This window comes from Delphinus delphis, chromosome 1 (genome assembly GCF_949987515.2).
Source record: "Delphinus delphis chromosome 1, mDelDel1.2, whole genome shotgun sequence".
Classification (NCBI taxonomy): Eukaryota; Metazoa; Chordata; class Mammalia; order Artiodactyla; family Delphinidae; genus Delphinus; species Delphinus delphis.
Genome location: NC_082683.1, coordinates 113010557 through 113031781, shown reverse-complemented (window position 1 = coordinate 113031781; position 21225 = coordinate 113010557). Strand labels below are relative to the sequence as shown.

Below are 21225 nucleotides of genomic sequence, written 5' to 3'. Positions count from 1 at the left end.
TGTGACTGGGGCAGAGTGATAGGGAACACAGTTCAGAGTGAGGCTGAAGAGACAGGCAGGCCAGGCCGGCAAAGCCTTTAAGGCTTTGGACAATTTTGACTGTAGCCCAAGGGCCATGGGGCACCCACGGAGACTTTCAGGCAGGGGTAACCTAACCAGCTTGTATTTTGAAGCAGTTGGTTGGCGGGAGTACCAAATGAATGCAGGGAGTCCAGTCACACTATTTCTAGAGTTAACTGGGTTTGGGCTGCCTCTCCACTATATAGTGAGTGCCCCAAGACAGGATCAGTGCCTGGTACGCCTCTGAAAACACGCATGCACGCACACACAGAGCCTAGCCCAGGAGTGCACAGAAAAGTTACCCAATATACACTTCTTACAGCAATCTGAAATCAGAGTTATCCAGCAACGTTCAACCCACCAGTTTATGTATACAGGGCCCTGGGGGCCTTGGGGAGCAATGGGTTGGGGAAAAGGAACACAGGTTTCCTGCTGACCAGTGTTTCCCATGGTAGAACCTGGGAGCCAGGCTCCCATCTCCTCTCCATTCACTTCCTCTATTAAACATGTTCATGTTCACGGCCGGCCAGTCCTCTCCCTGCTCCTGGCAGGGTACAGCAGGCTCTGTCCTCAGCCTTGAGCAGCAAAGAACCGGTGTGCTGACCTCTGCACACCATCTTGGCTCCTCAACGGTCCTGGCGCCGAAGTGGGGGTGACGGGGGATGCCGTACTGGAGGCAAGTCATAGTGTCCAGGTATGTGGCTGTTCTTGGGTGAGTCATAGTGGCCAGGAGGCAGGCCCGGAGGCAGAGGCGGCTGGGAACCCACAGAGTCTCGGTCTGGAGACAGAGAGGGATGAAGATGAGAAGGAGGTGGCTCCTCCCCCTTCCCACCACTCTCCTCCCCTCTCCACCCTCTTCTGCCGGAAGACGGATGCGTAGTGCCTGGCTATAGGCCAGTTTGTGCAGCTCCTCAGCCGCCAGTGGGGGAGGCCATCTCGACCTGCCCACTTCACAGGATAGGAAGATGCTCTGTCATCTGCCTTGTTCCCACCTTTTCTGGGTATCAAGTCTACAACTCAGGTGCTGTAAAGCCACCATTTCAAATCCTCAGCCCTCTGAGGGAGGTACCGCCACCTACAGGCTCGAAGAGGCAGTGTGACTTCCCAAACCACCATTTCAAATCCTCAGCCCTCTGAGGGAGGTACCGCCACCTACAGGCTCGAAGAGGCAGTGTGACTTCCCAAACGTCATGCCTGGTCTGAGCCCAAGTCTGACGCCCAAAGGCCTTGCTCTTGCTGCCACTTCATGCCCACTCCGCATTCCCGCCCTCTGTCCCTTCTCTTTTCCCACCTCCCCTGTCCCTGTTCTCTCTGCCCCAGTGGAGAAGGAAGGCTCACCATGGGTCAGGGGGCTGGGCTGCTCATAGGTGCCACTGTCTCTCTCTGGCTGGGGGTGTCGCCGCCTCTGGCTGTCCCGGAGTTGGGGCGGCTGCCTGGGGGGAGACCCTGAGGGAGGGCCTTTCATCTCCATGTAGCTGCTCTCCCGGGGGCTCCCTAGAAGGCTGGGCAGGTCCCGGATGGTGGCGTAGGGGTTCTCACTGCTCAGGGAAGCCACGCTGGCCCCCAGCCCCTCTTCAGAGATGGGCCCTAAAGATAGGGGAAAGAAATCAGGCTCAGTGGAGGCACTGGCCCCTAAACCCCAGCGCAGCTCCCTCCGTCGCTCCCCCGCCCTGCCCTGCCCTCACCTTTACTGTAGAAGGGGCCTGGGCCATTCCTGTTGCTGTAGCTACAGCTGTAGCTTCGGTCCAGGCGGCTGTTACCTGAGGAGGAGAAAGCAACCTGCAATCAGGCCCCTGGTCCCCTGCCCAAGGTCCCACCTCCTCTAGAACTGGGGCCCAGAATCCCCTTCCACAGACACACGCACTCAGATGAAGCAGGACGCTGGGCTGTACACATCCCCCCTCACCAGAGGCCTTGGGCCCCAGGCTCCTACCCCTGTCCAGAGGCCCTGGAGGGGGCTGCCGGCGGTGCTTCCAGTCAGCAGGCAGTGTGGCGTGGTTGTTATCATGCCCGTGGGCTCCACCTGGCCGCTCAGGGGCCTGGAGGCTGGCAAAGAGATGACTGCCTGGGACCTGGCAGGGGAGGGGTGGGACAGGGAGAGCGACGTGCGGCTGGAGCTTTCCGGAGGACCGGGCTGTGCCCACAGGGCATCCACAGTGCAGCCCCACCCCCAACACTGACCTTGTTAGGGGGCGGGGGGTTAGGTGAGCACTGAGACAGGGTGTGGTAGCTGGGGTTGGAGTAGTAGTGACTGTAGCTCGGAGGGACATCTGCACAAACAGACACAGTTGCAGGGTGACCTGCCCGGTCAGAGACAAGCCTGGGCCCAAGACAGTCATTCTGTTCCAGGAGATCCGTAATCAGCCTCTCTGACCTCTCTCACTCTCTCCATCTCCCCGCTTCCCACCTACAAGGTCCAGGGAGGGATGCAGGAGCCCCGCACCCCATCTGCCCTGTACCTGAGAGCCAGCCACTCATGTGCGTCCCCGCCCCCAGGCCAGCTCACCTGGCATGACGTACTCAGAGCCGTCCAGCCGCCCGCTGCTGTAGGCCACTGCCAGGTGCTGGTGCGCTTTGCCTTTTTGCCAATGGCGGTAGCCAATGAACAGCGCCACCAGGGCCACCACCAGGGATCCCAGCACTGCAATGCCAATCACTGCCCCGAGTGAGTTATAGGCCACTGGAGAGGTAGGCATCATGGTGAATGGCTCCTGGCTTCCTGTGGGGGACGGGGTGGTCACTCAGGACAGTGTCTTGGCCCTACTGGTGAGCTGGGGATGCATGCGTGGGAGAGGCCCCAGTAGGGGGGCAGGGTGATACAAGGGTACCACCTAGCAGAGACCTGGGCATGTACCTGTGTCCTGGTTCCCTGGGCACAGTGCGGGGCGGGGTGGGGGTAGGGAGGGGCTAGATGAGAACTCACCAATCCTGCAGGGGGCGCCACTGTGCCCTGGGGGACACACACAGGCCCCAGTCTCTGGGTGGCACCTCTCTCCGGGACCGCACTGGCATGGTTGGGAACAATTGGCACCGAACACCCCTGGAGAGCAGCCTGTTTAGAGAGCAGAGGAGGCAGGCGGGGATCAGAGGGGCCAGGGAACAGCAGTCCCCTCCTCAGGCTAGGGCTGACTTGGAGGCAGGGGCATGGAGTTCCCCTTCTGCTGGTACCTTCCAAGCAGAGATGTCCGGTCCGGCCTGGGGGGCAGAAACAACTCCCATGCTGGGGGTGGCAGGTCCCGCCATGGCGACAATGGCAGAGCTGGGCACAGTTGGCCCCCCAGTGTCCTAGAGGGCACGCTGCAGGAGACAAGGTTGGAGCCTGTCTGGTGGGCAGGGCCAGCCCCTCCTGAGTGAATTCTCAGCCCCCAGCGTCACTGAACTCTTCAGCTCAGCTTTGGTCTCCCCAGGGGCACCAAGGCTTTGAACCGTATCTACACGCTGATGACTCACAAATGCTTATCCGCAGCCCTGTGTCTTGCCTGAACTCCAGACCCACGTGCCCAGCTGCCTGCTTAACTTCTGCACTTGCCTATCTGATAGACTTTCAAAATAACGTGACCAGGGCCAGACAACCAAAGGCTTCCAAACTATCCTATATTGCTTAGCTCTAGACCTTTTTTTTTTAACATAAGAGAGAAATAAGTGTCTACACTATTCAAGGTATAATTTTTGTGTATCTGACACTAGCAAAAAATCTAATAGTAGTTACAGAATTCTATGGAAAAGCTCTTGTCCAAGATTACTTCCCTCTACCCTGCCCATCTTTTTCATGGTAATGGCTTCTCATTTCCCCTTTTCAAAATTTGTTTGACTCAGTTTTCTGGACTAATCTTTTCCATGATGTCCTTCTTATATTTATGTGGGAAAGAGGCCATGTATAAATAAGTAAAAATAAGTTGGCAATCCAAAAGAAAAAAAGAACATGTCCAAAACTGAGCTTATGATTTTCCCCGCCCCCGTACAAACACCGCTTTTCTCAGGCCCCCCGTGCAGAAAAGCAGGGAATTTTTTTCCCTGACCTGTTCATTGCTGCATCCTGAGCACCTAGAACAATACCCAGCATGTAGGTGATGCCCAATAAATTTTTGTTTATAGTGTTTATATAAATGGCTGAATCAAGGTGGGTTCGGAGGCTTTTATACCCAGGAGCAGGGGAAAGGAAGCCTCTGGTCCTCAGCCCACCCCCTCATGCACACATGCTCAGACACAGGAGCCACCACCTACGTTGGGAGCAGTCAGGGCCTGTCCAGCCAGCCATGCAGTAGCAGGTCCCATTCGAAGGGTGGCAGGAGGAGTGGTTAGCACACTTGCAGGGCACACAGCGTTTGCCGTAGCGGCCGGGCTGACAGGCTGGGGGAAAGGGGCTCGTGGTGACCAGGGGCAGGGGCCAACCCTCAGTCAGCCCGTGACCCCACTCTCTCCCTCCCTCCTTCCCACTGCAGCAACCGGCCCAAAGACTGGAGTCAGCACAAGAGACCAAGAGGGGTAGAGTGGGAGCTTCAGGCATCTGACACTACACTGCACATTACTGCTGGCAGGCAGGGGGAGGGGAGGGAGCCTCACATCTCTGGCAGGAGGGGCCTCGGAATCCAGGTGCACACACACAATTGCCATTCTCAGGGATGCAGGTGCCCCCATTCTTGCAGGTGCAGGTGTTGCTACAGTTGGTTCCCCAGAAGCCCTCAGGGCAGGGCAGGTGGCAGCGGGTACCTGTGAGAGGGGTAGGATGAGACTGGCCTGTGGCCCCCCTTCCGTAGGGTTTCTTCTGAACACACGTCCTGTGGGATGCACCCCCCAACTCCACAGTAAGCCCGGGGCCTGGACACCCAGAACGCTCACCTGTCCAGCCAGCTTGGCACTGGCAGTGTCCGTGAACAGGGTCACAGCCATCAGAATGGTCACAGTCACAGCGGCTGGCACAGCCTTCACCAAACATCCCCTTCTTGGAGAGGGAGTGGAGGGTAGGATAGGCCAGTCAGTTGGGGGGTGCTGTGCCCTCCCCCCCCCAGGCAGGCAGACTGTTGTGCACTTACCAGACAGGGGAACTGGCAGTGGGTCCCGTGCCACCCAGGGGTACAGGTACAGGCTCCAGTTTGGGGGCTGCAGGCTGCTTCGTGGGCACACTGGCAGCTGGCATTGCAACCAAAGCCCCAGGTTCCAGGCGGGCAGGGCACGGAGCAGTTACCATGCTGCCAACCTGGAAGAGGGGACTTGCAAGTAGGCATGGGGACCTGGCTCCCCTCCTGAGCCAGCACACGCTGGGCATTGGCTCTGCCAGGCTCTGCGCTATGAGCTGGGGCTGGGGGTGGGGATGCCCATGGCCGCATAGGAGACAAACATAGAAACTGTTGGATGTTGGACAGAAGGTTGAAAGACCGCAGGGGATGCACCACCACCTTCTGGGTCTTGGTTGCCTCTTCTGCAAAATGAAGGAGGGTGGCAGCAAACCCAAATGCTTACAGAGGCCCCAACAGGTAACTAAATGAGTTCTCCAGATCATGTGTAAGACAACAGGGAGGAGTGGGGACTGGAGACTGGACTTTTGTTAAATATGATAGAGAGCTAGTCAAACAAAACATATCTGTGTCCGAATCTAGCCTAAAGGTTGCCAACGTGCCACCCCTGGTAGATCTCCGAGGCCCTTGCTGGAGCTGCCATTCTGTGATTCTGTATGTCTGAGGATGAGGAATGATCTGCAAAGAGGTACCTCTGGCCTGGGCCTTTAAGGACAATTGGGATTTTTGTGGTTGAAAAAAAGCAAAACGGATATTCCAGGAAGGAAGTAGCCTGGCTACTTTCCCAGCAGTCCAGCTGCTGACCAGTGCCTCCACCCTTACCCTGCAGCCTCTCCCCTACCCTTGGCCTGCCTCTACCCTTGGTCTCTCCCTTCTTCGCATGGCCCCGCCCCCAAATCCCCTTCCGGGAGATCCCAACCCGTTACCTTCCTTGCAGACGCAGGTGCCGTCGATGGGCGAGCAGGCGATGGCGTTTTCGCAGGAGCAGCGTGCGGAGCAGTTGACTCCATAGGTGTCAGGGGGACAGAGGCTAGCGCAGTGCGGGCCCTGAGAGCGGGCGGGAGCACCAGTGAGAGGAGCGGACGGGCTCCCGGGCCTCTCCGGCACCTCCCTCGCGGCGGGGCGCGCCTCACCGTGTAGCCGGGCGCGCACCGGCAGAGGCCGCTGTCGGGCTGGCAGACGCCGCCGTGCAGGCAGAGGCAGTGCTCCTGGCAGCCGGGCCCGTGCGTGTCCTGCGGGCAGCTCTCGTTGCAGTGGAGGCCCGCCCAGCCCGGCAGGCAAGAGCACTCCCCGCTCATCGGGTGGCAGCTGCGGGCGGAGGCGGGGGCGCGGAGCGGTCTGAGGCCGGGTCCGCAGGTCGACTTCCCCGCCCCCTCCGCGTGGTGGGAGCCGAGCATCGCCGATTTGAGGGGGACATCGGGGAGGCTCGGTGCTGTTCCGAGAGCGGTCTCTCCCCGTCCCCGAGGCCCCTCCCCTTTCCCTTCTGTGAGATCTGCCCCGCCCTAGGTCCTTTTTGTGACTCCGGTGGCTTCAGCACCGAAGGCCTCTCCCATTGGCCTCCAGACCCCTTGACCACAGTGCCCGCGGCCTACTTGAGACTGTGTTCCGGGTCGCAGGTGCAGGGCATCTGGCAGCTGAGGCCGTAGAGGCCGTCGGGGCAGAGACGTTCGGCGCAGCGGTCCCCAGTGAAGCCGTGTTCGCACAGACACGCGCCGTTGGCCGGGAAGCAGCGGGCGCCCGTGGCGCAGTCGCAAGTCTCAGCACAGTCCTGCCCGAAGCGGCCCACGGGGCACTCCTCACGGCACCTGGGCACCTCGCAGGAGTGAGCCTGGCCACGCCGCCCGCCGCCGCCCCCGGCCCACCCCAGGCCACTCCCACCCCAAGCCAACACCACTCACCGGTCCCCTGTGTATCCCGGAGCGCAGCGACACTGCCCGGTGAACCGGTCGCAGAGGCCGCCGTTGTGACAGCGACATTCCTGGGAGCAGTTGGGTCCATAGGAGCCCTCGGGGCAGGGCAGGGAACAGATGGTGCCCTGTGGGGGTGAGAGGTCGGCAGAGCCCCAGGAGCCCAGCCCTCTCCCCATGGCCACAGGACCCGTCAATACCCCTACACCCCAAACCCTCAAACCTCTCCAGGGCCCACACAGCCTAACCCCCTCACACACATCCTCCTGGGAGCCCTACAGAGAACCGCCCACAGAATTCACACCCACAGGCCCCGCCCTGCATACCATCCAGCCAGGTGGGCAGCTGCAGGAGCCCCGAGAGGCCTGGAAGACACCCCCATTTTGGCAAGGAGGGGTGCTGGGGCAGAAGAAGCCAACACTGTCCTGTGAACAGGACACCTCGCAGCTGTTGGGCAGGGGGGGTGAGGTCAGTATGTAGACAAGCAGTACCTGCTTCCCCCTTTGCCTCCAAGGGCTGGTCAACCACAAACAGGCCGTCCCCAGGAGGAAGGCCCGACCCCAGGGCTCAGTGAGTCTCACCCCCGCTTCCCTGTTGGGTACTGCCGGGATCAAAAAACAAACGTGTCCAGGACTGGAAATGGCAGGGACACCCAGCCCCATCAGGAGGGGTAGAGCGAAGAGCCATGGGTGGCGTGTGCTCTCCACGCACCCTCTGCTCCACCTCTACCTTTGCTCATGCTCGTCCCTCTGGGGGCAACACGTCTGCCTGCCCTGGTTTTCTACCCTGAGGGCTCAACGCCAGAGCTCCTCCATGAAGCTGGATCTTTGATCTCCAGCTAGATGCACATTCTCCCTCCTGTGACTCCCCAGCTCTCCCTGCACCCTGCCTTGCAGTAGGGTTCTCTGCGTCCCTATCTCATCCCCAATTTGGGACGTGCTTTTGCTCACACGCTAGTTCATGTTATCTTCACAGCAACCCTCCTAGGTGGACAATACTGCTCCCATTTTACAGACCGGAAACAAACACGTGAAGAGCCAATGATTTGCTCAAGGTTGCTCAACCAGCGAGCAGCAAAGCTGGGACCAGGATCTGGGCCTCTTGACTCCAACCCCACGTTTGGGATGCTGAGTCCCCTTGTGTCCCCACGTATGCCCGTGCATCCTGTGTCTGCGATCCCGTTAGTGTGTGTTCCTCCTGTTACACACCTGGGCCCGGTTCTCTCTGGGGGGCAGAGGCAGGCTCCGGTCTGTGGGTCACAGGGTGCCCCATGGCACTGGCAGCTGAACTGGCAGGCAGGGCCATAGCGGCCAGGGGAGCAGGGCCGAAAGCAGTGTGGAGGCTGCAGCCCAGAGGGACAGGAACATGCCCCACTCTTGGGGTCACAGGAGCTGCTGTTGCCGCAGTTGCAGGGCTTGTCACACTGTGGCCCCCAAACTCCCAGGGCACAAGCTGTGGATGGGAGAGCGGAAGGGGGTCAGCAGGGGTCTTGCCCCTCCCCAGCCTCCAGTTAGTCCCCGTCTCTGTGTCCTGGCCCCCACACATGCCCCCATGCCCGGCTTTGGCCCCTCCCCCTGTACCACACCTCCAGAAAAGGCTGCTGGCTGCAGTGGGACTCTGCTCGGTGATCGCCCTGGGGGCCTAAGCACCTGTGCCCTGGTAGGGAGGGTGTGCCCAAGGCTTCTGCATCCCTGGAGGCACAAGGGGTCATGCCCTGCTGTCACCAGCCACTCACCACTGGAGCAGTCGTCGCCCCGCCAGTCTTGCACACACTGGCACTGATTGGGTGCCACGCAGCGGCCATGAACACACTCTCGAGCACAGAGCGCTGGGGCAGAGATGGGGTGGGGTGCGTGTGAGACGATGCTTCCACCCCTGCCGTACCCACCTGTTATTCTCTGAAGCCTAACCCCAGCTTCCTCCCACACCGGGGACCTGGAGTTCGCCAAGCAGCAGTTCTGCCTCTAAGATGCAAAGAGACTGAGAGTAAAGCAACTCAGGTCAGAGCTTGTCAAGACCTCAGGATTCCGGACTCCCGAGCTCCTTTCTGTGAAATTCTGGAAGCACCTTGTTGGGAAATGGGCAGGCGGGGTTCCTCACGTAGGGACCAGACATGGATGCTGTCCAGAGAGAGGGTAGGAGCTGGGCTGGGGGCTCAGGCTGGGCAGGGGTCTCTGTAGGGGCTGGTAATGGTCCAAGGCTGAGAGAAGGAGACAGAGCGGGCTCTGCTCTGGGGGTTTCAGGGTGCTGGGGGCGGGGGACAGGAGAGACTGGACGGCGACAGGTCGAGACAGATAGCAACAGAGAGACAGGGACAGGAAGAGTCAGAGAGAGTGCCAGACACGGAGTCCTGAGACACAGTGACAGAGAGATCCAGGCAGCCCAGAGACAGAGATGCAGAGCCAGAGACTGCTGAGGGACATGGAGAGAGAGGGTGGGAGAGACATAGGGACAGCTAGAGACAGAGGTATGAAGTGGCAGCTTTGTCCCTAGAGACAACAGGGCCAGCGGAGGGCAGAGGAGTAGCCCCACCCTGGTGAGGGCAGGGAAGGACTAGGTGGCCTAGGCTCCACTCATTCCACGGCCCCACCCAGGACTCACGGACACAGGCCCCGCTGCTCTCATAGAAGCCCTGGCAGCACTGCAGGCGCATTCGGTGCTCCGTCTTCACCACCTGGCGGTACACGGTCCGGTAGACAACCCTGGGGGAGACCCGGAGGTGGCCCTCAGTCCTCCCTGCCGAGGCCCCGGCTTCCAACCTTCCACGGTGCAGCACTGGGGGAGGCCTGGGGCACTGCCCAACACTCTGAGCTGGGGTAGCATAGAACATTCCCTCCTTGCCTCCCATCCGGCCACACACATGCACACCATACACCATACCTGCACACCCCAAACACACATACCCCACACACAACATGCCTTGAGTGCCCCGAGGCCAGATGCTCCCTCTGAACTCTAAAGGTTCTGAGAAAAGAATGGGGGTACAGAGGGGCAAGGCCCGGGCCGAGGCAGCTCCTCTGGCACCCATCTGCCGGTGGAGGGGGATGGGCACTCACGTGGGCCGGGGGCAGGTGTGCGGGCTCTCCCAGGGCCGGTCACAGGGCTCCGAGGGGAGCAGGCTGAAGGGGCGGGAGTGTGACTCCTTGGTTGTGGTGGTGAAGCTGCAAGACAGGGAACGGAGTCGGGGCCCAGGGCAGGGAGAGAGGCCTGAGCTGGCAGAGCGGAGCGGGGGGGCGAGGGCTTGGCCACAGTGGGGAATATTTAGGCTTGCTCCCTCGAGCCTAGGATGGACCCCCCATCTGTCCCGCTTCAATCTGGAGGGATCCTCCCAGAGTTGGAATATTCCTGGGAATATTCCATTCCAGCCCTCCATTCCCCGCTGCCTCCTTCTCCCTATGTGGGGAAATTGAGCTAGAACTGACTCCTGGGCGCAGCTGATGGAGATGGGTTGAAGCACTTCTGGCCAAATCTTGCCCTGGGCCTTGTTGCCCAGCCCTGTCCCCTGGGCTCTCCCTGGGCCAGCCCCTCTGCTTGTCCCATAGTGAATGGCTCCTACCCTGTGCTCTGTCCTGCAGCTAGCCTCGCACAGGGACCAAGGGATAGGAATAAAGAAAGGACAGGGTCACAGCTGAGATGGAGACTGAGACAAGATCAAGATGGGGATGGAATCAGAGGCATCCCATCTAGGGGAGCAGAGAGAGTAGAGGCAGAACTAGGAGGGAGATGAGGGCTGGAGAAAGGGAAGGAGGCAAGGGAGGGAACTGGAAAGAGGAGCCCCAGTGGGGAGAATGGGGAGCTGGGGGCTTGCAGCCCTCAAGGCACAGCAGGGGCCCTCTCTCACCTTTCCCAGAAGCTGCAGGTGTTGGGGTCCTTGGGGTTGAGGGTTCCAGCCAGCCCCAGGCCCAGGGCCAGGAGAAAGAGGGCCCGCAGAGGTGATGACATTGCTGAGGCCTGTGACAGGGCCAGGTGTGGAGCAGGTGAGGGGCACTGCAGCCACAAACCTGGAGGCCAAGTCTCTGCAGAGACCAAGCAGGGGTGGCAGAAGAGATGAGGCTCTGGTCCTCTGGCCCAGGCTTCCCAGGCTCCAGGTCTGATTCCTGACCAGGTAGAGCACGGCCATGCCTCTGAGACTTTCTCACACGGTTTCCTCTGTCTGGACGTCCTCCCCCTCATTCTTCACTTTAAGCACATCCTCCCCCCCATTCTTCACTTTAAGCACTCCCTTTCAAGGTCTAGCCCAAGTGTCACCCCTCTTTCCCTGCCCTGCTTCCCGATCCACAGTGGCAGACTGCCCCCACCCATCCCTTCCGGGACCCCCAGCACCATTCACCCACACACCACTGTTCTAGTGCTTGTTCCCTGACCATGACCTCTAGAGGCAGGGACCTGTGCCTGAATTCCCAATCCCCAGCACAGCCCCTACCCAGGGCACTTTGATATTATACCAAGGTGTGAAATTGGAGCCGATGAAGGGAAGTTATAAGGGAAGCCAACTTGGGCTCAGTTAGAGGAAGAACTTTCCAAGGTCAAAGCAGTTCTGTGATGGAATCAGCGACCTCAGGTGGTGAGCTCCCCATCACTGGATATAGGCAGGCAGAGGCCAAAACCACCCCGATGCTGTTAGGGGCTTCCTGCTTTATGGGGTGGGAGTAGGGCTAGGTCCAGATGACCTTGAAGGAGAACCCTCCCCACCACTGGTACGCTGGCACGGCCCATACTGACTTCTGAGAGCCAATCATGACTTCTCGTCCCAACTCCTTGTTCAGTGCTGTCACAGTAGTAGCTTGAAACCAAGCACGGGGGTGGAAATCAGCAAACATCACAAATCAGGGCCATCCCACCGAAGCCGGTTGCTAAGGCCTTGCCAGCATACCTCTGCACCCAGCTCTAGGTGCTATCACCCAGGGAGTCCCCAGCCTGGCCTCAGACTTCAGGAGAAGCCGCCGCCTCCCTGTGACCACCCACCAGCCATCTGGAAATGGGCTCCTCCCCCCTCCTCCACCCCTGGCCTCGCCCAGTGGGTGGGAAGCAGGTCAGGACCTCAGAGGAGTCTCTTTCTGGCTCCTGAGCTCAGGAGCAGCAGAGGCCCTTGAGCACCCGCCGCCCCCCACCCCGCCAGTTTCAGATTCTCTGTTAACTTGCCCCGGCTGGGCTCCCTCCTCTACGCCGCCCTGAGGCGTCCACATCTGCTTATAATTTTCCCCGAGAAGAGAGAAAGGCCGTGGTAGCTGGCCCCTTAGCCCCCTGAGTATCTCTGGAATGCCTGCCTCCAGGCCCCACCCCAGGTCTTCCACCCACACACTCCCAGGGTCCCAGCGGGCCGCTCTCACCTCCCATCAGGGCAGCGCTCAGAGGGAAGCTTCCTAACCTAACCGCACCCCACTGCTGCGTTCTGCCCAACCAGTAAACCCTCCAGCCTGCTCCCCACCCTCTCAGCGGCTGGGCTGGCCCACCTCTCCTCGGCTCCCTCCCACCCACTGCAAATTTCTACCCACCACCCCACTCCTGTCTTGCAAAGCAGCAAGGCCTGCCCATGACTCTGGTTAGTGGCCCCATCACAGCTCCACCAGGGCAGATCTCCACCTGTAGTCTTTTTTGTGTCCCTCCCATCCATCCTCAGTCCCCAGGTAACTCACCAGGCCTCTATGGCATCCTGGGGCCTGAGAAACTCAGGTGAGCCAGGGGCAGGGTGACAGGGCCCTTGGGCCCCAGGGCCTGAGGAGCCCAGAGAGTGTCCTGGGGGATCCCGGTGCTCATGATACGCAGCCTGAAAACAGGAAACAGAGCCTGGCTAGAATGTGTGTATGTGGGGAGGGCAGCAGGCAGCATGATCATGGGCGGAGCATGGGGTGGCTCTGTCCTCCCACCACCCTGAACTTGGAAGGTAGGATGTGGGGGAGGGTGGGGAGTTGTGGGGGAGGGATGCAGCCTGGCCTCAGGGAGCCAGGCCACAGTCAGGAGTGCCCTTCAGCCCTTCATAGTCTGGCCCTTCCACCCACACAACCCCCAACTCCCCCCCCAACAGTTGGCTCCCTCTCCCAACATCCCCAGACTCTGCCCTTCACCCCAGCCCTGCTCTGGTCACCTTCCCAGGCCCACCCTGTCTGATCCCAGCTGACCTTCTCCCCACTTCTCCCTCGAGTGTGCATGGCAGCAAGCCCATGGACAGGACCCCAAGCCCCCCACGTATCTCCCCCTCTTCATCCCTCAGTCTGGTCCACACTCCCCTCTTCCTGCAGCCCCCGCTGTGCCCCTGGCATGCGGGTCCTGTCCTCCAATTGGAGCTCAATCTGTCTGGATACAGGGTCCTCACCCTTGTCCCTGGGCGAGCCTCATCTCCAGCCACGCAGGGACCCCCAGACTTACCTGGGCCTGGATCTGTCCCCGGAGCTCGAGGCTGCGGTGACATGGACAAGACCTGCAGCAGGAAGGCCCTGATGAGGCGCAAAGGGGAGGGGCTGTCCTTCCTCTCACCTACAGCAGCCCCCTCCCACCAGCCACCTCCTCTTAACCAACTTCTGGAGGAAATGGTTCCCCCCGGGGGACTTTGAGGGGGACCTCGAGATGGGCAGGGGAGCATGCGGAGGGCCTGACCCTAATCCCAGGGGGTTGACTCTAATAACTAGAGGGGTGGGGAGATTCTCTTTTCCCAAGGGCTTCAGGGTAGGACTGGAGAGCAGAGAAGGTCTCAGCTGGTCAGTGGAAGGGGCTGGAAGCCAGGATGGGGTCGGTGAGATCAGTGGCTGGTCCGCAGGGAGGGGAGAGATGAGATGGGGATCCTGGCAGAGAGGGGCAGGGTTTGGCCTCACCAGCCCCAGACCCCGAGGAGGGAACACAGGCCAGACCAGGAGCCCAGAGCTCCAGCCTGGCTGCCTAGGCTTGTTCCCATCTGAGCCTTTGTCCCTGAGGGGCTAGGGAACCTGAGACCCCGGCCCACCCTTCCCCAGCACCTCCAGTCCCAGCAGAACGGGGGCTATTGTGATCACACGTGCCCCTTCAAGGGGTTTAAATCAGACAACTAGTGGCCCCCCATCTGACCCCAGGGGCCCCCACTGTAGGCTCCCTTCTCCCTCTTCCTATACAGATGACCTCTGCCTTTCCCCTATTCAGCCCCCTTCCTCCAGTGGAACCTCTGGATTGAGGGACCCACACACCTTCCCTCACAATTGGAAAACTAGTGCGACCCCATATGTTGTTCACTGCGTCGGCACGGGCAGAGCGCTGAGCAATTTCTGTGGATCATTTCATGTAAAGCTTATGTCAGCCCACTGTGGTAGGTATGATTATTCATTTTACTGATGAGGAAACAGGCAAGGAGAGCGTAAGTTCCCTGCCCAGGGCCACACAGCCGGTAATATCAGAGCTGGGATCCAAACCCAGACTGGCAGATCCATCCCTGCGGCTCCAGGCTCTCCCGAGCCCAGGCGGGAATCCCAGGGGCTTTACATCTCTTTTTAATAGCCTTGGTTATGGCGAGGGGGAGCCTGGCGGGGGGCTGGACAGGAGAAGGGGATCAGGCTGGGGGCTGCCACAAGAACGCGATCACAGGCGTGGGAACCGGGATGTGTTTACAGTCAAGAATGAGCTGACACTTCTCTCTCCTTCACCTCGAGATGCAAAGCAGCTGGGCGCCTGGCCAGGCCCCCACCCCCCCCCAGCAGTCCCCAGTCCCGCCTGCGCGAGCCCCCAGTATCCCTGCCCTCTCGGCCTCCAAGCCCACACAGGGCCCAACCCAGCTCGCCTCCCCTGCTCTTCTGTTCAGCCTGATTCCTCTGGTGGGGAGAACCTCTACCCTCACTGTACTCCAATCCTAAACCTGCTAGGAGGAGGGGGATGAGTCTGGGGCCTCTGAGAGGGGAGTAGAGTTCCTAGTGGACAGGAGATGATCCATGTCTATAGAAGGCAGAGAACAAGAGTGGGGCTGATGGAAGTGAGACAGCAAGAGGAACTTCCCCACCAGCTCCCTTCCAGCTGCTCTTCTCTGGGAGGCGGTATAGCAAAGGATACCCTCTGAGCTCTGCATCCTCTCCCACCTCCCCATTCAAACCTGGGTTCGAATCCCATCTCTCAGTTCCCTCATCTCTAAAATGGAGAGGACAATGGTACTTCCCTTTGTAGGACTGTTCTGCGGAGTAATAAATGAGTTGATACAGATAAGTGTCTAGAGAGCTACATAAGAAGCTCAATGAACCATTGCAGTCCCCACGATGGCATCCTCAGCCTCACTCCTCCTGCACCTATCACACCCCTTCTCCACTCCCCTTGGCACTGTCATACTCTTTGAGTATTAATTCCAGGAAAAGCTGTTTCTTTCTTTTTTTTTTCCTGAAGAACCCCCAGGATGATCCGGGAATGGGAATAGGGCCTTAGATGCTGACAGAGAGAAAGGAAGTGAGGAGGGGAGGGGACTAGGCTCCCCAGAGAACCTGATCCCCCAGAACGATGGGCTGCCCGCCAGGTATGTCTTCAAGCCAAAGGCGGTTGATGAGGCAGGACGCCTGGATTCTACTTCCCCCCAGCCCTCAGCCTGAGCACCAACTCCAGCTTCTTGCTTGTTTCCACCGGTGCCTCCTCTCTGTCTCTCTCTCCCCCACTTCCCATCTTGGAGGCCAAAGTTTCTAGTACTTAAAAGCTGTACGGCCTCAAGCATGTCACTTGAGCCCTGTGAGCCTCCATTTCCTCATCTGTAAAATGGGAGAATAACACCCCATATCTCCCAGGGTTCAGTGGGGGTTGGAACTGTTGGTTCCAATGACCATCCTGGAACTGAGCCTCAGACCAGAGGCTGCTCAGTGGACATGTGTCAATGCAAGAACAGAATCCTCCAAGTTCTAGGCTCTCTGCCTCTTTCTTTTTGCCTTTTGTCTTGGTCTTCATCAGAAACTCTCTGCTTTCTGTCTTTTTTTTCTTCCTCCATCAGTTTCTTGGTCTCTTCTGCCTCTCTCCTTCCTTTTCTATATCAAGGCTACCACGTACAGTTGTGCAGTATGTTCACTGCACTAGGGAAGCCACCTTCAGGTATGGAGTGTAGGCTGAACTCCAGCCATGATCCACAAATCGAGCCCTGTGTCTTAGCTTGGTGCCAAGGTTGCCTCGCCCTGTAGCTCTCTTGTCTTTCAGGATCTCCCCTGTGTCTGTGTCTGTTCTCTGTGCCCTTTCCTAACCTCTCTTTGCCATGGAGACAGGATCACTTAGTCCTTCCCACTCAGCAGTGTGATCCTGAGTCCAAAGACTTCCCTTCCCTCCCCGTACAGGGATGCCCTCTAACCCAGCTCCGCCAGCAGCCTAGACTTCTCTGCTCCACGTGCCACTCAGAACACCCGTGTACACGCTTGTACACACACACATAGAGCCCCTCCTACATCCAGCCAAGCCAGGCCTTCGGCACGCCAGGCATGTCTGCCGGATGGAGGGACAGGAAGCCTGCATGTGCTCCAGAGGCTGGGCGGGGAGGGAGCAGGGGTGAGGGGCCGGCCTTGTGTTCTCTGTGGCTCAGGAAACAGAAGCTAGAGGGTCCTCAGCCCGACCTGTTTACTCATCAGGAAATAGAGAAACTGCAGGGATTCTGATTCACCAAACATTCAGCACGTGCCTACTGGGCGCTAGAGCCAGTCCGGACCCTCACCACCACCCACAGGTGGAGTGGTTGTTATCCCCCTCCATTTCACAGGAGAGACCATGGAGCGTCTCGGGTAAAAAGACTTGCCCAAGGGCCAACTGGTCGGCAGAGGCAACAGCAGGATTAGAATCTGCTTCAAAGAACAAAGCAGTGGGGGGTGGGAGGTAAGCCCTGGGGTGACACAGGCCAGGGAGCAGCTCCCCCTGCTGATTGCCACCCCCAGATACTGTTGGAAAGCGCAGCTCTGCTCTGGCCACTGCCTCCCTCTAATGCCTCTGTGGCTCCCCACAGTGCAGGAAAGGGCGCCCAGGGCCCAGGTGGCCAGCCTCTGCTCCCATCACACTGGACATGCCTCTCACCACACGGTCACCTCTGCCCAGGCCACTCCTGGAATGCCCAGGTCCTACCCATCCTTCTAGGCCAGTCTCCTCCAGGAAGCCCCCTCAGTGGCTCCGCACCTCACCTGTTCCTCCCTTTCCTTGGCCCTTTCTCCAGGCTCTTAGCACACTCACCATGGACCCCTGTGGCCCAAAGGACCCCAGTTCTTCCCTGAGGCCAGCTCCATACTGGACATAGACCAGTCCCCGAGAGGTCCAACACTTCCCCAAACTCTAGCCGAAGGCACCAGTGTCCCTCCTCTGGGGGCAGGTGGGACTAACCCAGGTCAAGTCAGGAGTTCACAGGCCCGGGAGCACCTCAAGTCTGATGGACGGATGAGGTAATGTACCCCATCTTGTGACTGCCAGCTTGTGAGTCTGGTTTCCCTACCAGGCTGGGACAGCCTCCAATTCCATTCTTGTCCCAGGCGCTATTAGGGGGCTGCTTACCCCCCAGGTGTTCCCTCAAGGTTCCCATCCCGTGGTCGTTATATTTTTATTAAGGTCTGTCTTCCCCACTGGAATGGAGCACCGTGGGGTCAGGGTACTTCTCTGCCTGCCTGACCACTGTGTCCCCAGCACTGGCCAGCACCTACACACACGCATCTAGGGTTCCTGGCACCCAGTGGGCAGTAATTAAACATGGTGTGGAGTGGATGGACTGATAAACTCTAAATCCTTTCCGACTTGAGTAAGCCCAACCTTACTCTGTGGGAAACGGGACAGGGAGGGATGTTTGGAGGCTGTGGCTTGTCCCCGGCTCACCAGACAGCAGGACCTTCCTTCTAGGGCCCTCAAGACACAACACTGGTAAGTCGATGGAAGGTGGAGTTCAGAAAGAACTTCCCAACATTACACAGTAAAAGGCGTCTCCAGACCTGCTCTCCCGACCTCGGGCAGGAATTCCTCAGGGCTGGCCTCCAAGTTCCTCTGGGCTGAGTGCATGGGAGTGCAGGGCACTGAGTCACCTGGAGAGGAGGGAGTGTGCCCGCACGCAGGGCCTGAGCCCTTATCCCGAACCTCCGGCCCAGGGACTACGCCCCTCACTGCCCATCCACACACCACCTCCTACACTGACGGACTAGGCCTCAGATGCCACTATGTGAGGTGGGGTAGGAGGCACAGGCAGGAAAGGGGATTCACGAGGCTCCATGGCCCAGCACCCACCCGGTGCCGTTTCTGGAGACCTCCCTCTGGCCATGTGTGGGTGCTCTAACACCAATTCCTACCCCTTGTTAAATGCATATTGTGAGCTGGACCCTTTCTTTTCATCCTCTCAGCAGTCCTAGAAAGTAGGTACTATTATGCCACCTGTACGTAGATGAAGAAATCCCAGGGAGTTCCCCGGTGGTCCAGTGGTTAGGACTCAGCGCTTTTACTGCGATGGCCCAGGTTCAATCCCTGGTAGGGGAACTAAGATTCCACAAGCCATGCAGAAAGAAAGGAAGAAGAAAGAAAGCAAGCAAGCAAGAAAGGGAAAGAGAGGGAGGGAGGGAGGAAGAAAGAAAGAAAGAAAAGAAAGGAAGGAAGGAAGAAGGAAGGAAGGAAGGAAGAGAAAAAAGAAATCCCAAAGAGGTTAAGTCATTTGCCCAAGGTCACACAGCCCACCAGCGGGCTGGGGATTTGGACCACGTCTATCAAGCTCCGAAGGCTGTGCTGCCCCTTTCAGGTCCTTCTACCCCTGTGATTTCTCTTTGGTCTTCGGACTTCCTCCTGTTTTACCTCCTCTACCACCTTCTTGTTCTTTCTCTCAGTCTCTGCTCTGTTTTTCCAAATATGCCTCTCGCTTCCCTCTGGGCCTTGTTGTTTCCAGAAGTCTCTATGCCTCTGCCTGTGTCTTCCTTGTCTTTTGGGGTCTGTCTGTCTCTCTGTATCTCTGTCTTTGTCTTTCCCTCTCTCCCCCCGCCCACCCCCCGTCTTCTCTTGCTCCTCCTGCTGGCTTCTCCCCCATAGAGAAGCCTCTATGGTACCTCCCCCAGGACTAGTATGGACACCCTCCCCAGAGCTAGGACAGGCCCTAGGGCCCCTCTTGCATCCCGAGAGGGCTCTCTTTCAAGGTTTCCAAGGCTGCTCAAAGGAGAAGCTCCGAGCACTGTGGTGCAGGCCCTGCCTGGCCCAGGTCCCCTCTCCAGCAGAATGTGTTGGTGGGGGGAGGCAGACAGCAGCCCAGCGACCTCTGTCTCTATCCAGGTTTCCGAAATGTGGATGGGACTGCCTGCAGAGCTGGTTTCCTCTTCTGGGAAAGTCTGATAGGGGATGGAAGCGGCGGCAGGGGGTGGGGGGGTAGTGTAGAAACAGATGCCAACCCTCAGCTTCACCTCCCGTTGAAGAGAGGAAGACAGAGGGGAGCCTGGCTAACCCAGCTCCTAGGTGGCAGGGAGGGTAGCCCCAACTGCAATGGCAAGTTTAGCGGGTAGACTTTGGGAGACCTCAGAAGTGGGAGAGGCAGCAGCAGGAGACAGAGAGCTGGAGAGAGGAGAGCTGTCCCACACCCTGGCTCCCGCGTGCCCACACAGAGGGACTGTATCATGGATTGGGATGGGGTGGGACTCAGACAGCTCCCCGACCCCCCAGGCCCAGCTTAGGCCAGGGTTGAGAGCTGACCCCTTGCCCAATCCTGCCTGGAGCCGAAGTCTGGCTGAGTCTGGGAGCCTGGGAAACTCGGACCAGCACAAGCTGTTCCCATCCCCGGGGACTAGGGTCACAGTCCAAGCTCGGGAGAGGCCACTCATAAAAGGCCAGAGCAGGACAGCTGAAAGTTCACTACTGGAGGCCGGAGATGGGGTGTGGGTAAGGGATGGCCTTGCTGGGGCCTGGGCTCCGGGGCCCCCCACCCTCACTCCTCCTCACACATACCAGCCCATGGGGATCCACATGCCTGAGGCCTTGGGCCAACTTCTTAGTCCTCAAACCGGCAAAACTATGAGCCCCAGGGACCTGTAAACCTGGGTCCCTTCCCTCCATCCTCCTCAAACGTGTCTCCTGGTGGGGAGAGGGCCAACACTGTAATAAACACTGAGCAGGCACGGTTCTAAGCAGGAGACATGTTTATGCTCATCTTAGCCTCACAGCAAGCGCATAAGGTAGGCACTATATCTTATTATTCCCCTTTTAGAAATGAGAAACTGAGACACAGAGGTGAAGTCTCTTGACCAAGATCCTACAGGTAGTAAGGAGAGGAGTCGAGATTCGAACCTGGGCAGCCTTGACTCCAATGTGGGTGCTCTTAGCACTACACATCCCGTCAGCCAAGTAGAGGGCTTCTCTCTCCAGCCCTGAAAGGGGGCCAGTGGGGTGGTGGCAGCCGCTGGACACACAAAGTCCCATACAAGGGGCTAGGAAACAGCTTCATTTGCATGTCATTTACATGCTGTTTCATTATGGATGGAAACCCCCAATCGTCTTTGGCCCCTCTCCACTGCCCCATCCCCTTCAGGTCTCTCTGTCTGTCCCTCTTTTCCCCCCCACCCAGAGGTCCCCCAGTGCAGGGTCGTCGCGGGACCAGGGGCGCGCGGTCACTCACCTGCCTCGGGACCCTATCTCGCCGTTCGCCTGGGGTGGGGACTGCCGGGGTGGGCCTGGAGGAGGACAGGGCGGGGGTCCCTGCGTGGAGTCCCAGGCCGACTGCGAGAGCGGCGGAGTGGCCGAAAGTTGTGGATCGCTGGGCGGGGAGGGGCGCGGAGGGGCGGGGGGCAGGAAGGGGGTGGGAACTCGGGCCCTAGCCAAGGCAGGAAGTTTTGACAAGGAAACCGGGAGCCGGGGGAGGGGAGATCCAGAATGCCCGGGAGGGAGGCTGTGTAGGGGTGGGACCACTGAGGCCGAGCGGTGGGGCCGACCCGACAGCCTGGATCGGGCGCAGAGAGGGGATGAGCAGGGGAGAAGAGCAGAGGCCCCGGGCCCGAGTCCCTCCTCGACTCTTCACCAGCTGTGCGGCCTTGGGGTACTCCGCCTCTCCGGCCTCAGCTTTCTTATCTGCAAAGTGGGGTGGTGCAGGGGAATCAGTGAGATCGTCTACGTCAGGCACCTTCCCACTGAGGCCCAACAACCGTTACCTTATTAAAGATACAACCCGGGGACCGACCGACAGCATCCCAGACTGGGAGAGGAGCACCGGGAAAAGGCCTCTCCGCTTCTCTGGCCGCCGGAAAGCACCCTGAGGGAGGGTGTGATCCAGGGAAGCAGTGTTCGGTGGAGTCTCCGCCTCTGCCCGCCCCCTTGGTCCAGGGCCCGGGCGCTTCTGTGCACCT

The 21225-nt window shown here is 59.2% G+C and overlaps 1 protein-coding gene across 1 annotated transcript; it reads right to left on the bottom strand.

Annotated features, from left to right (window-relative positions):
* Positions 1–556: 556 nt before the first annotated feature.
* Positions 557–21123, bottom strand: PEAR1 (platelet endothelial aggregation receptor 1). Its single transcript, XM_060032037.1, has 26 exons — positions 21031–21123; positions 20502–20950; positions 13349–13400; positions 12619–12749; positions 10824–10998; positions 10039–10143; positions 9584–9684; positions 8718–8810; positions 8191–8434; positions 7309–7429; positions 6974–7110; positions 6668–6880; positions 6209–6383; positions 6002–6122; positions 5094–5257; positions 4900–5002; positions 4624–4770; positions 4285–4410; positions 3229–3357; positions 2984–3112; positions 2567–2779; positions 2242–2330; positions 1994–2132; positions 1746–1820; positions 1399–1647; positions 557–838 (listed from the first exon to the last, which is right to left on the bottom strand). Exons 5-26 carry the CDS (start codon positions 10922–10924, stop codon positions 687–689), a joined length of 3126 nt encoding a protein of 1041 aa, XP_059888020.1. The 5' UTR covers positions 10925–10998; positions 12619–12749; positions 13349–13400; positions 20502–20950; positions 21031–21123; the 3' UTR covers positions 557–686.
* Positions 21124–21225: the final 102 nt, after the last annotated feature.

Coding starts and splice junctions, on each gene's coding strand:
- PEAR1 (XM_060032037.1), bottom strand. CDS start 10,924: ATGTCATCACCTCTGCGGGCCCTCTTTCTCCTGGCCCTGGGCCTGGGG. Junction 9,685..10,038: donor CACACCTGCCCCCGGCCCAC/GTGAGTGCCCAT, acceptor GGTCTCCCCCAG/GGTTGTCTACCGGACCGTGT. Junction 6,123..6,208: donor GGTGCGCGCCCGGCTACACG/GTGAGGCGCGCC, acceptor GCCCGCTCTCAG/GGCCCGCACTGCGCTAGCCT.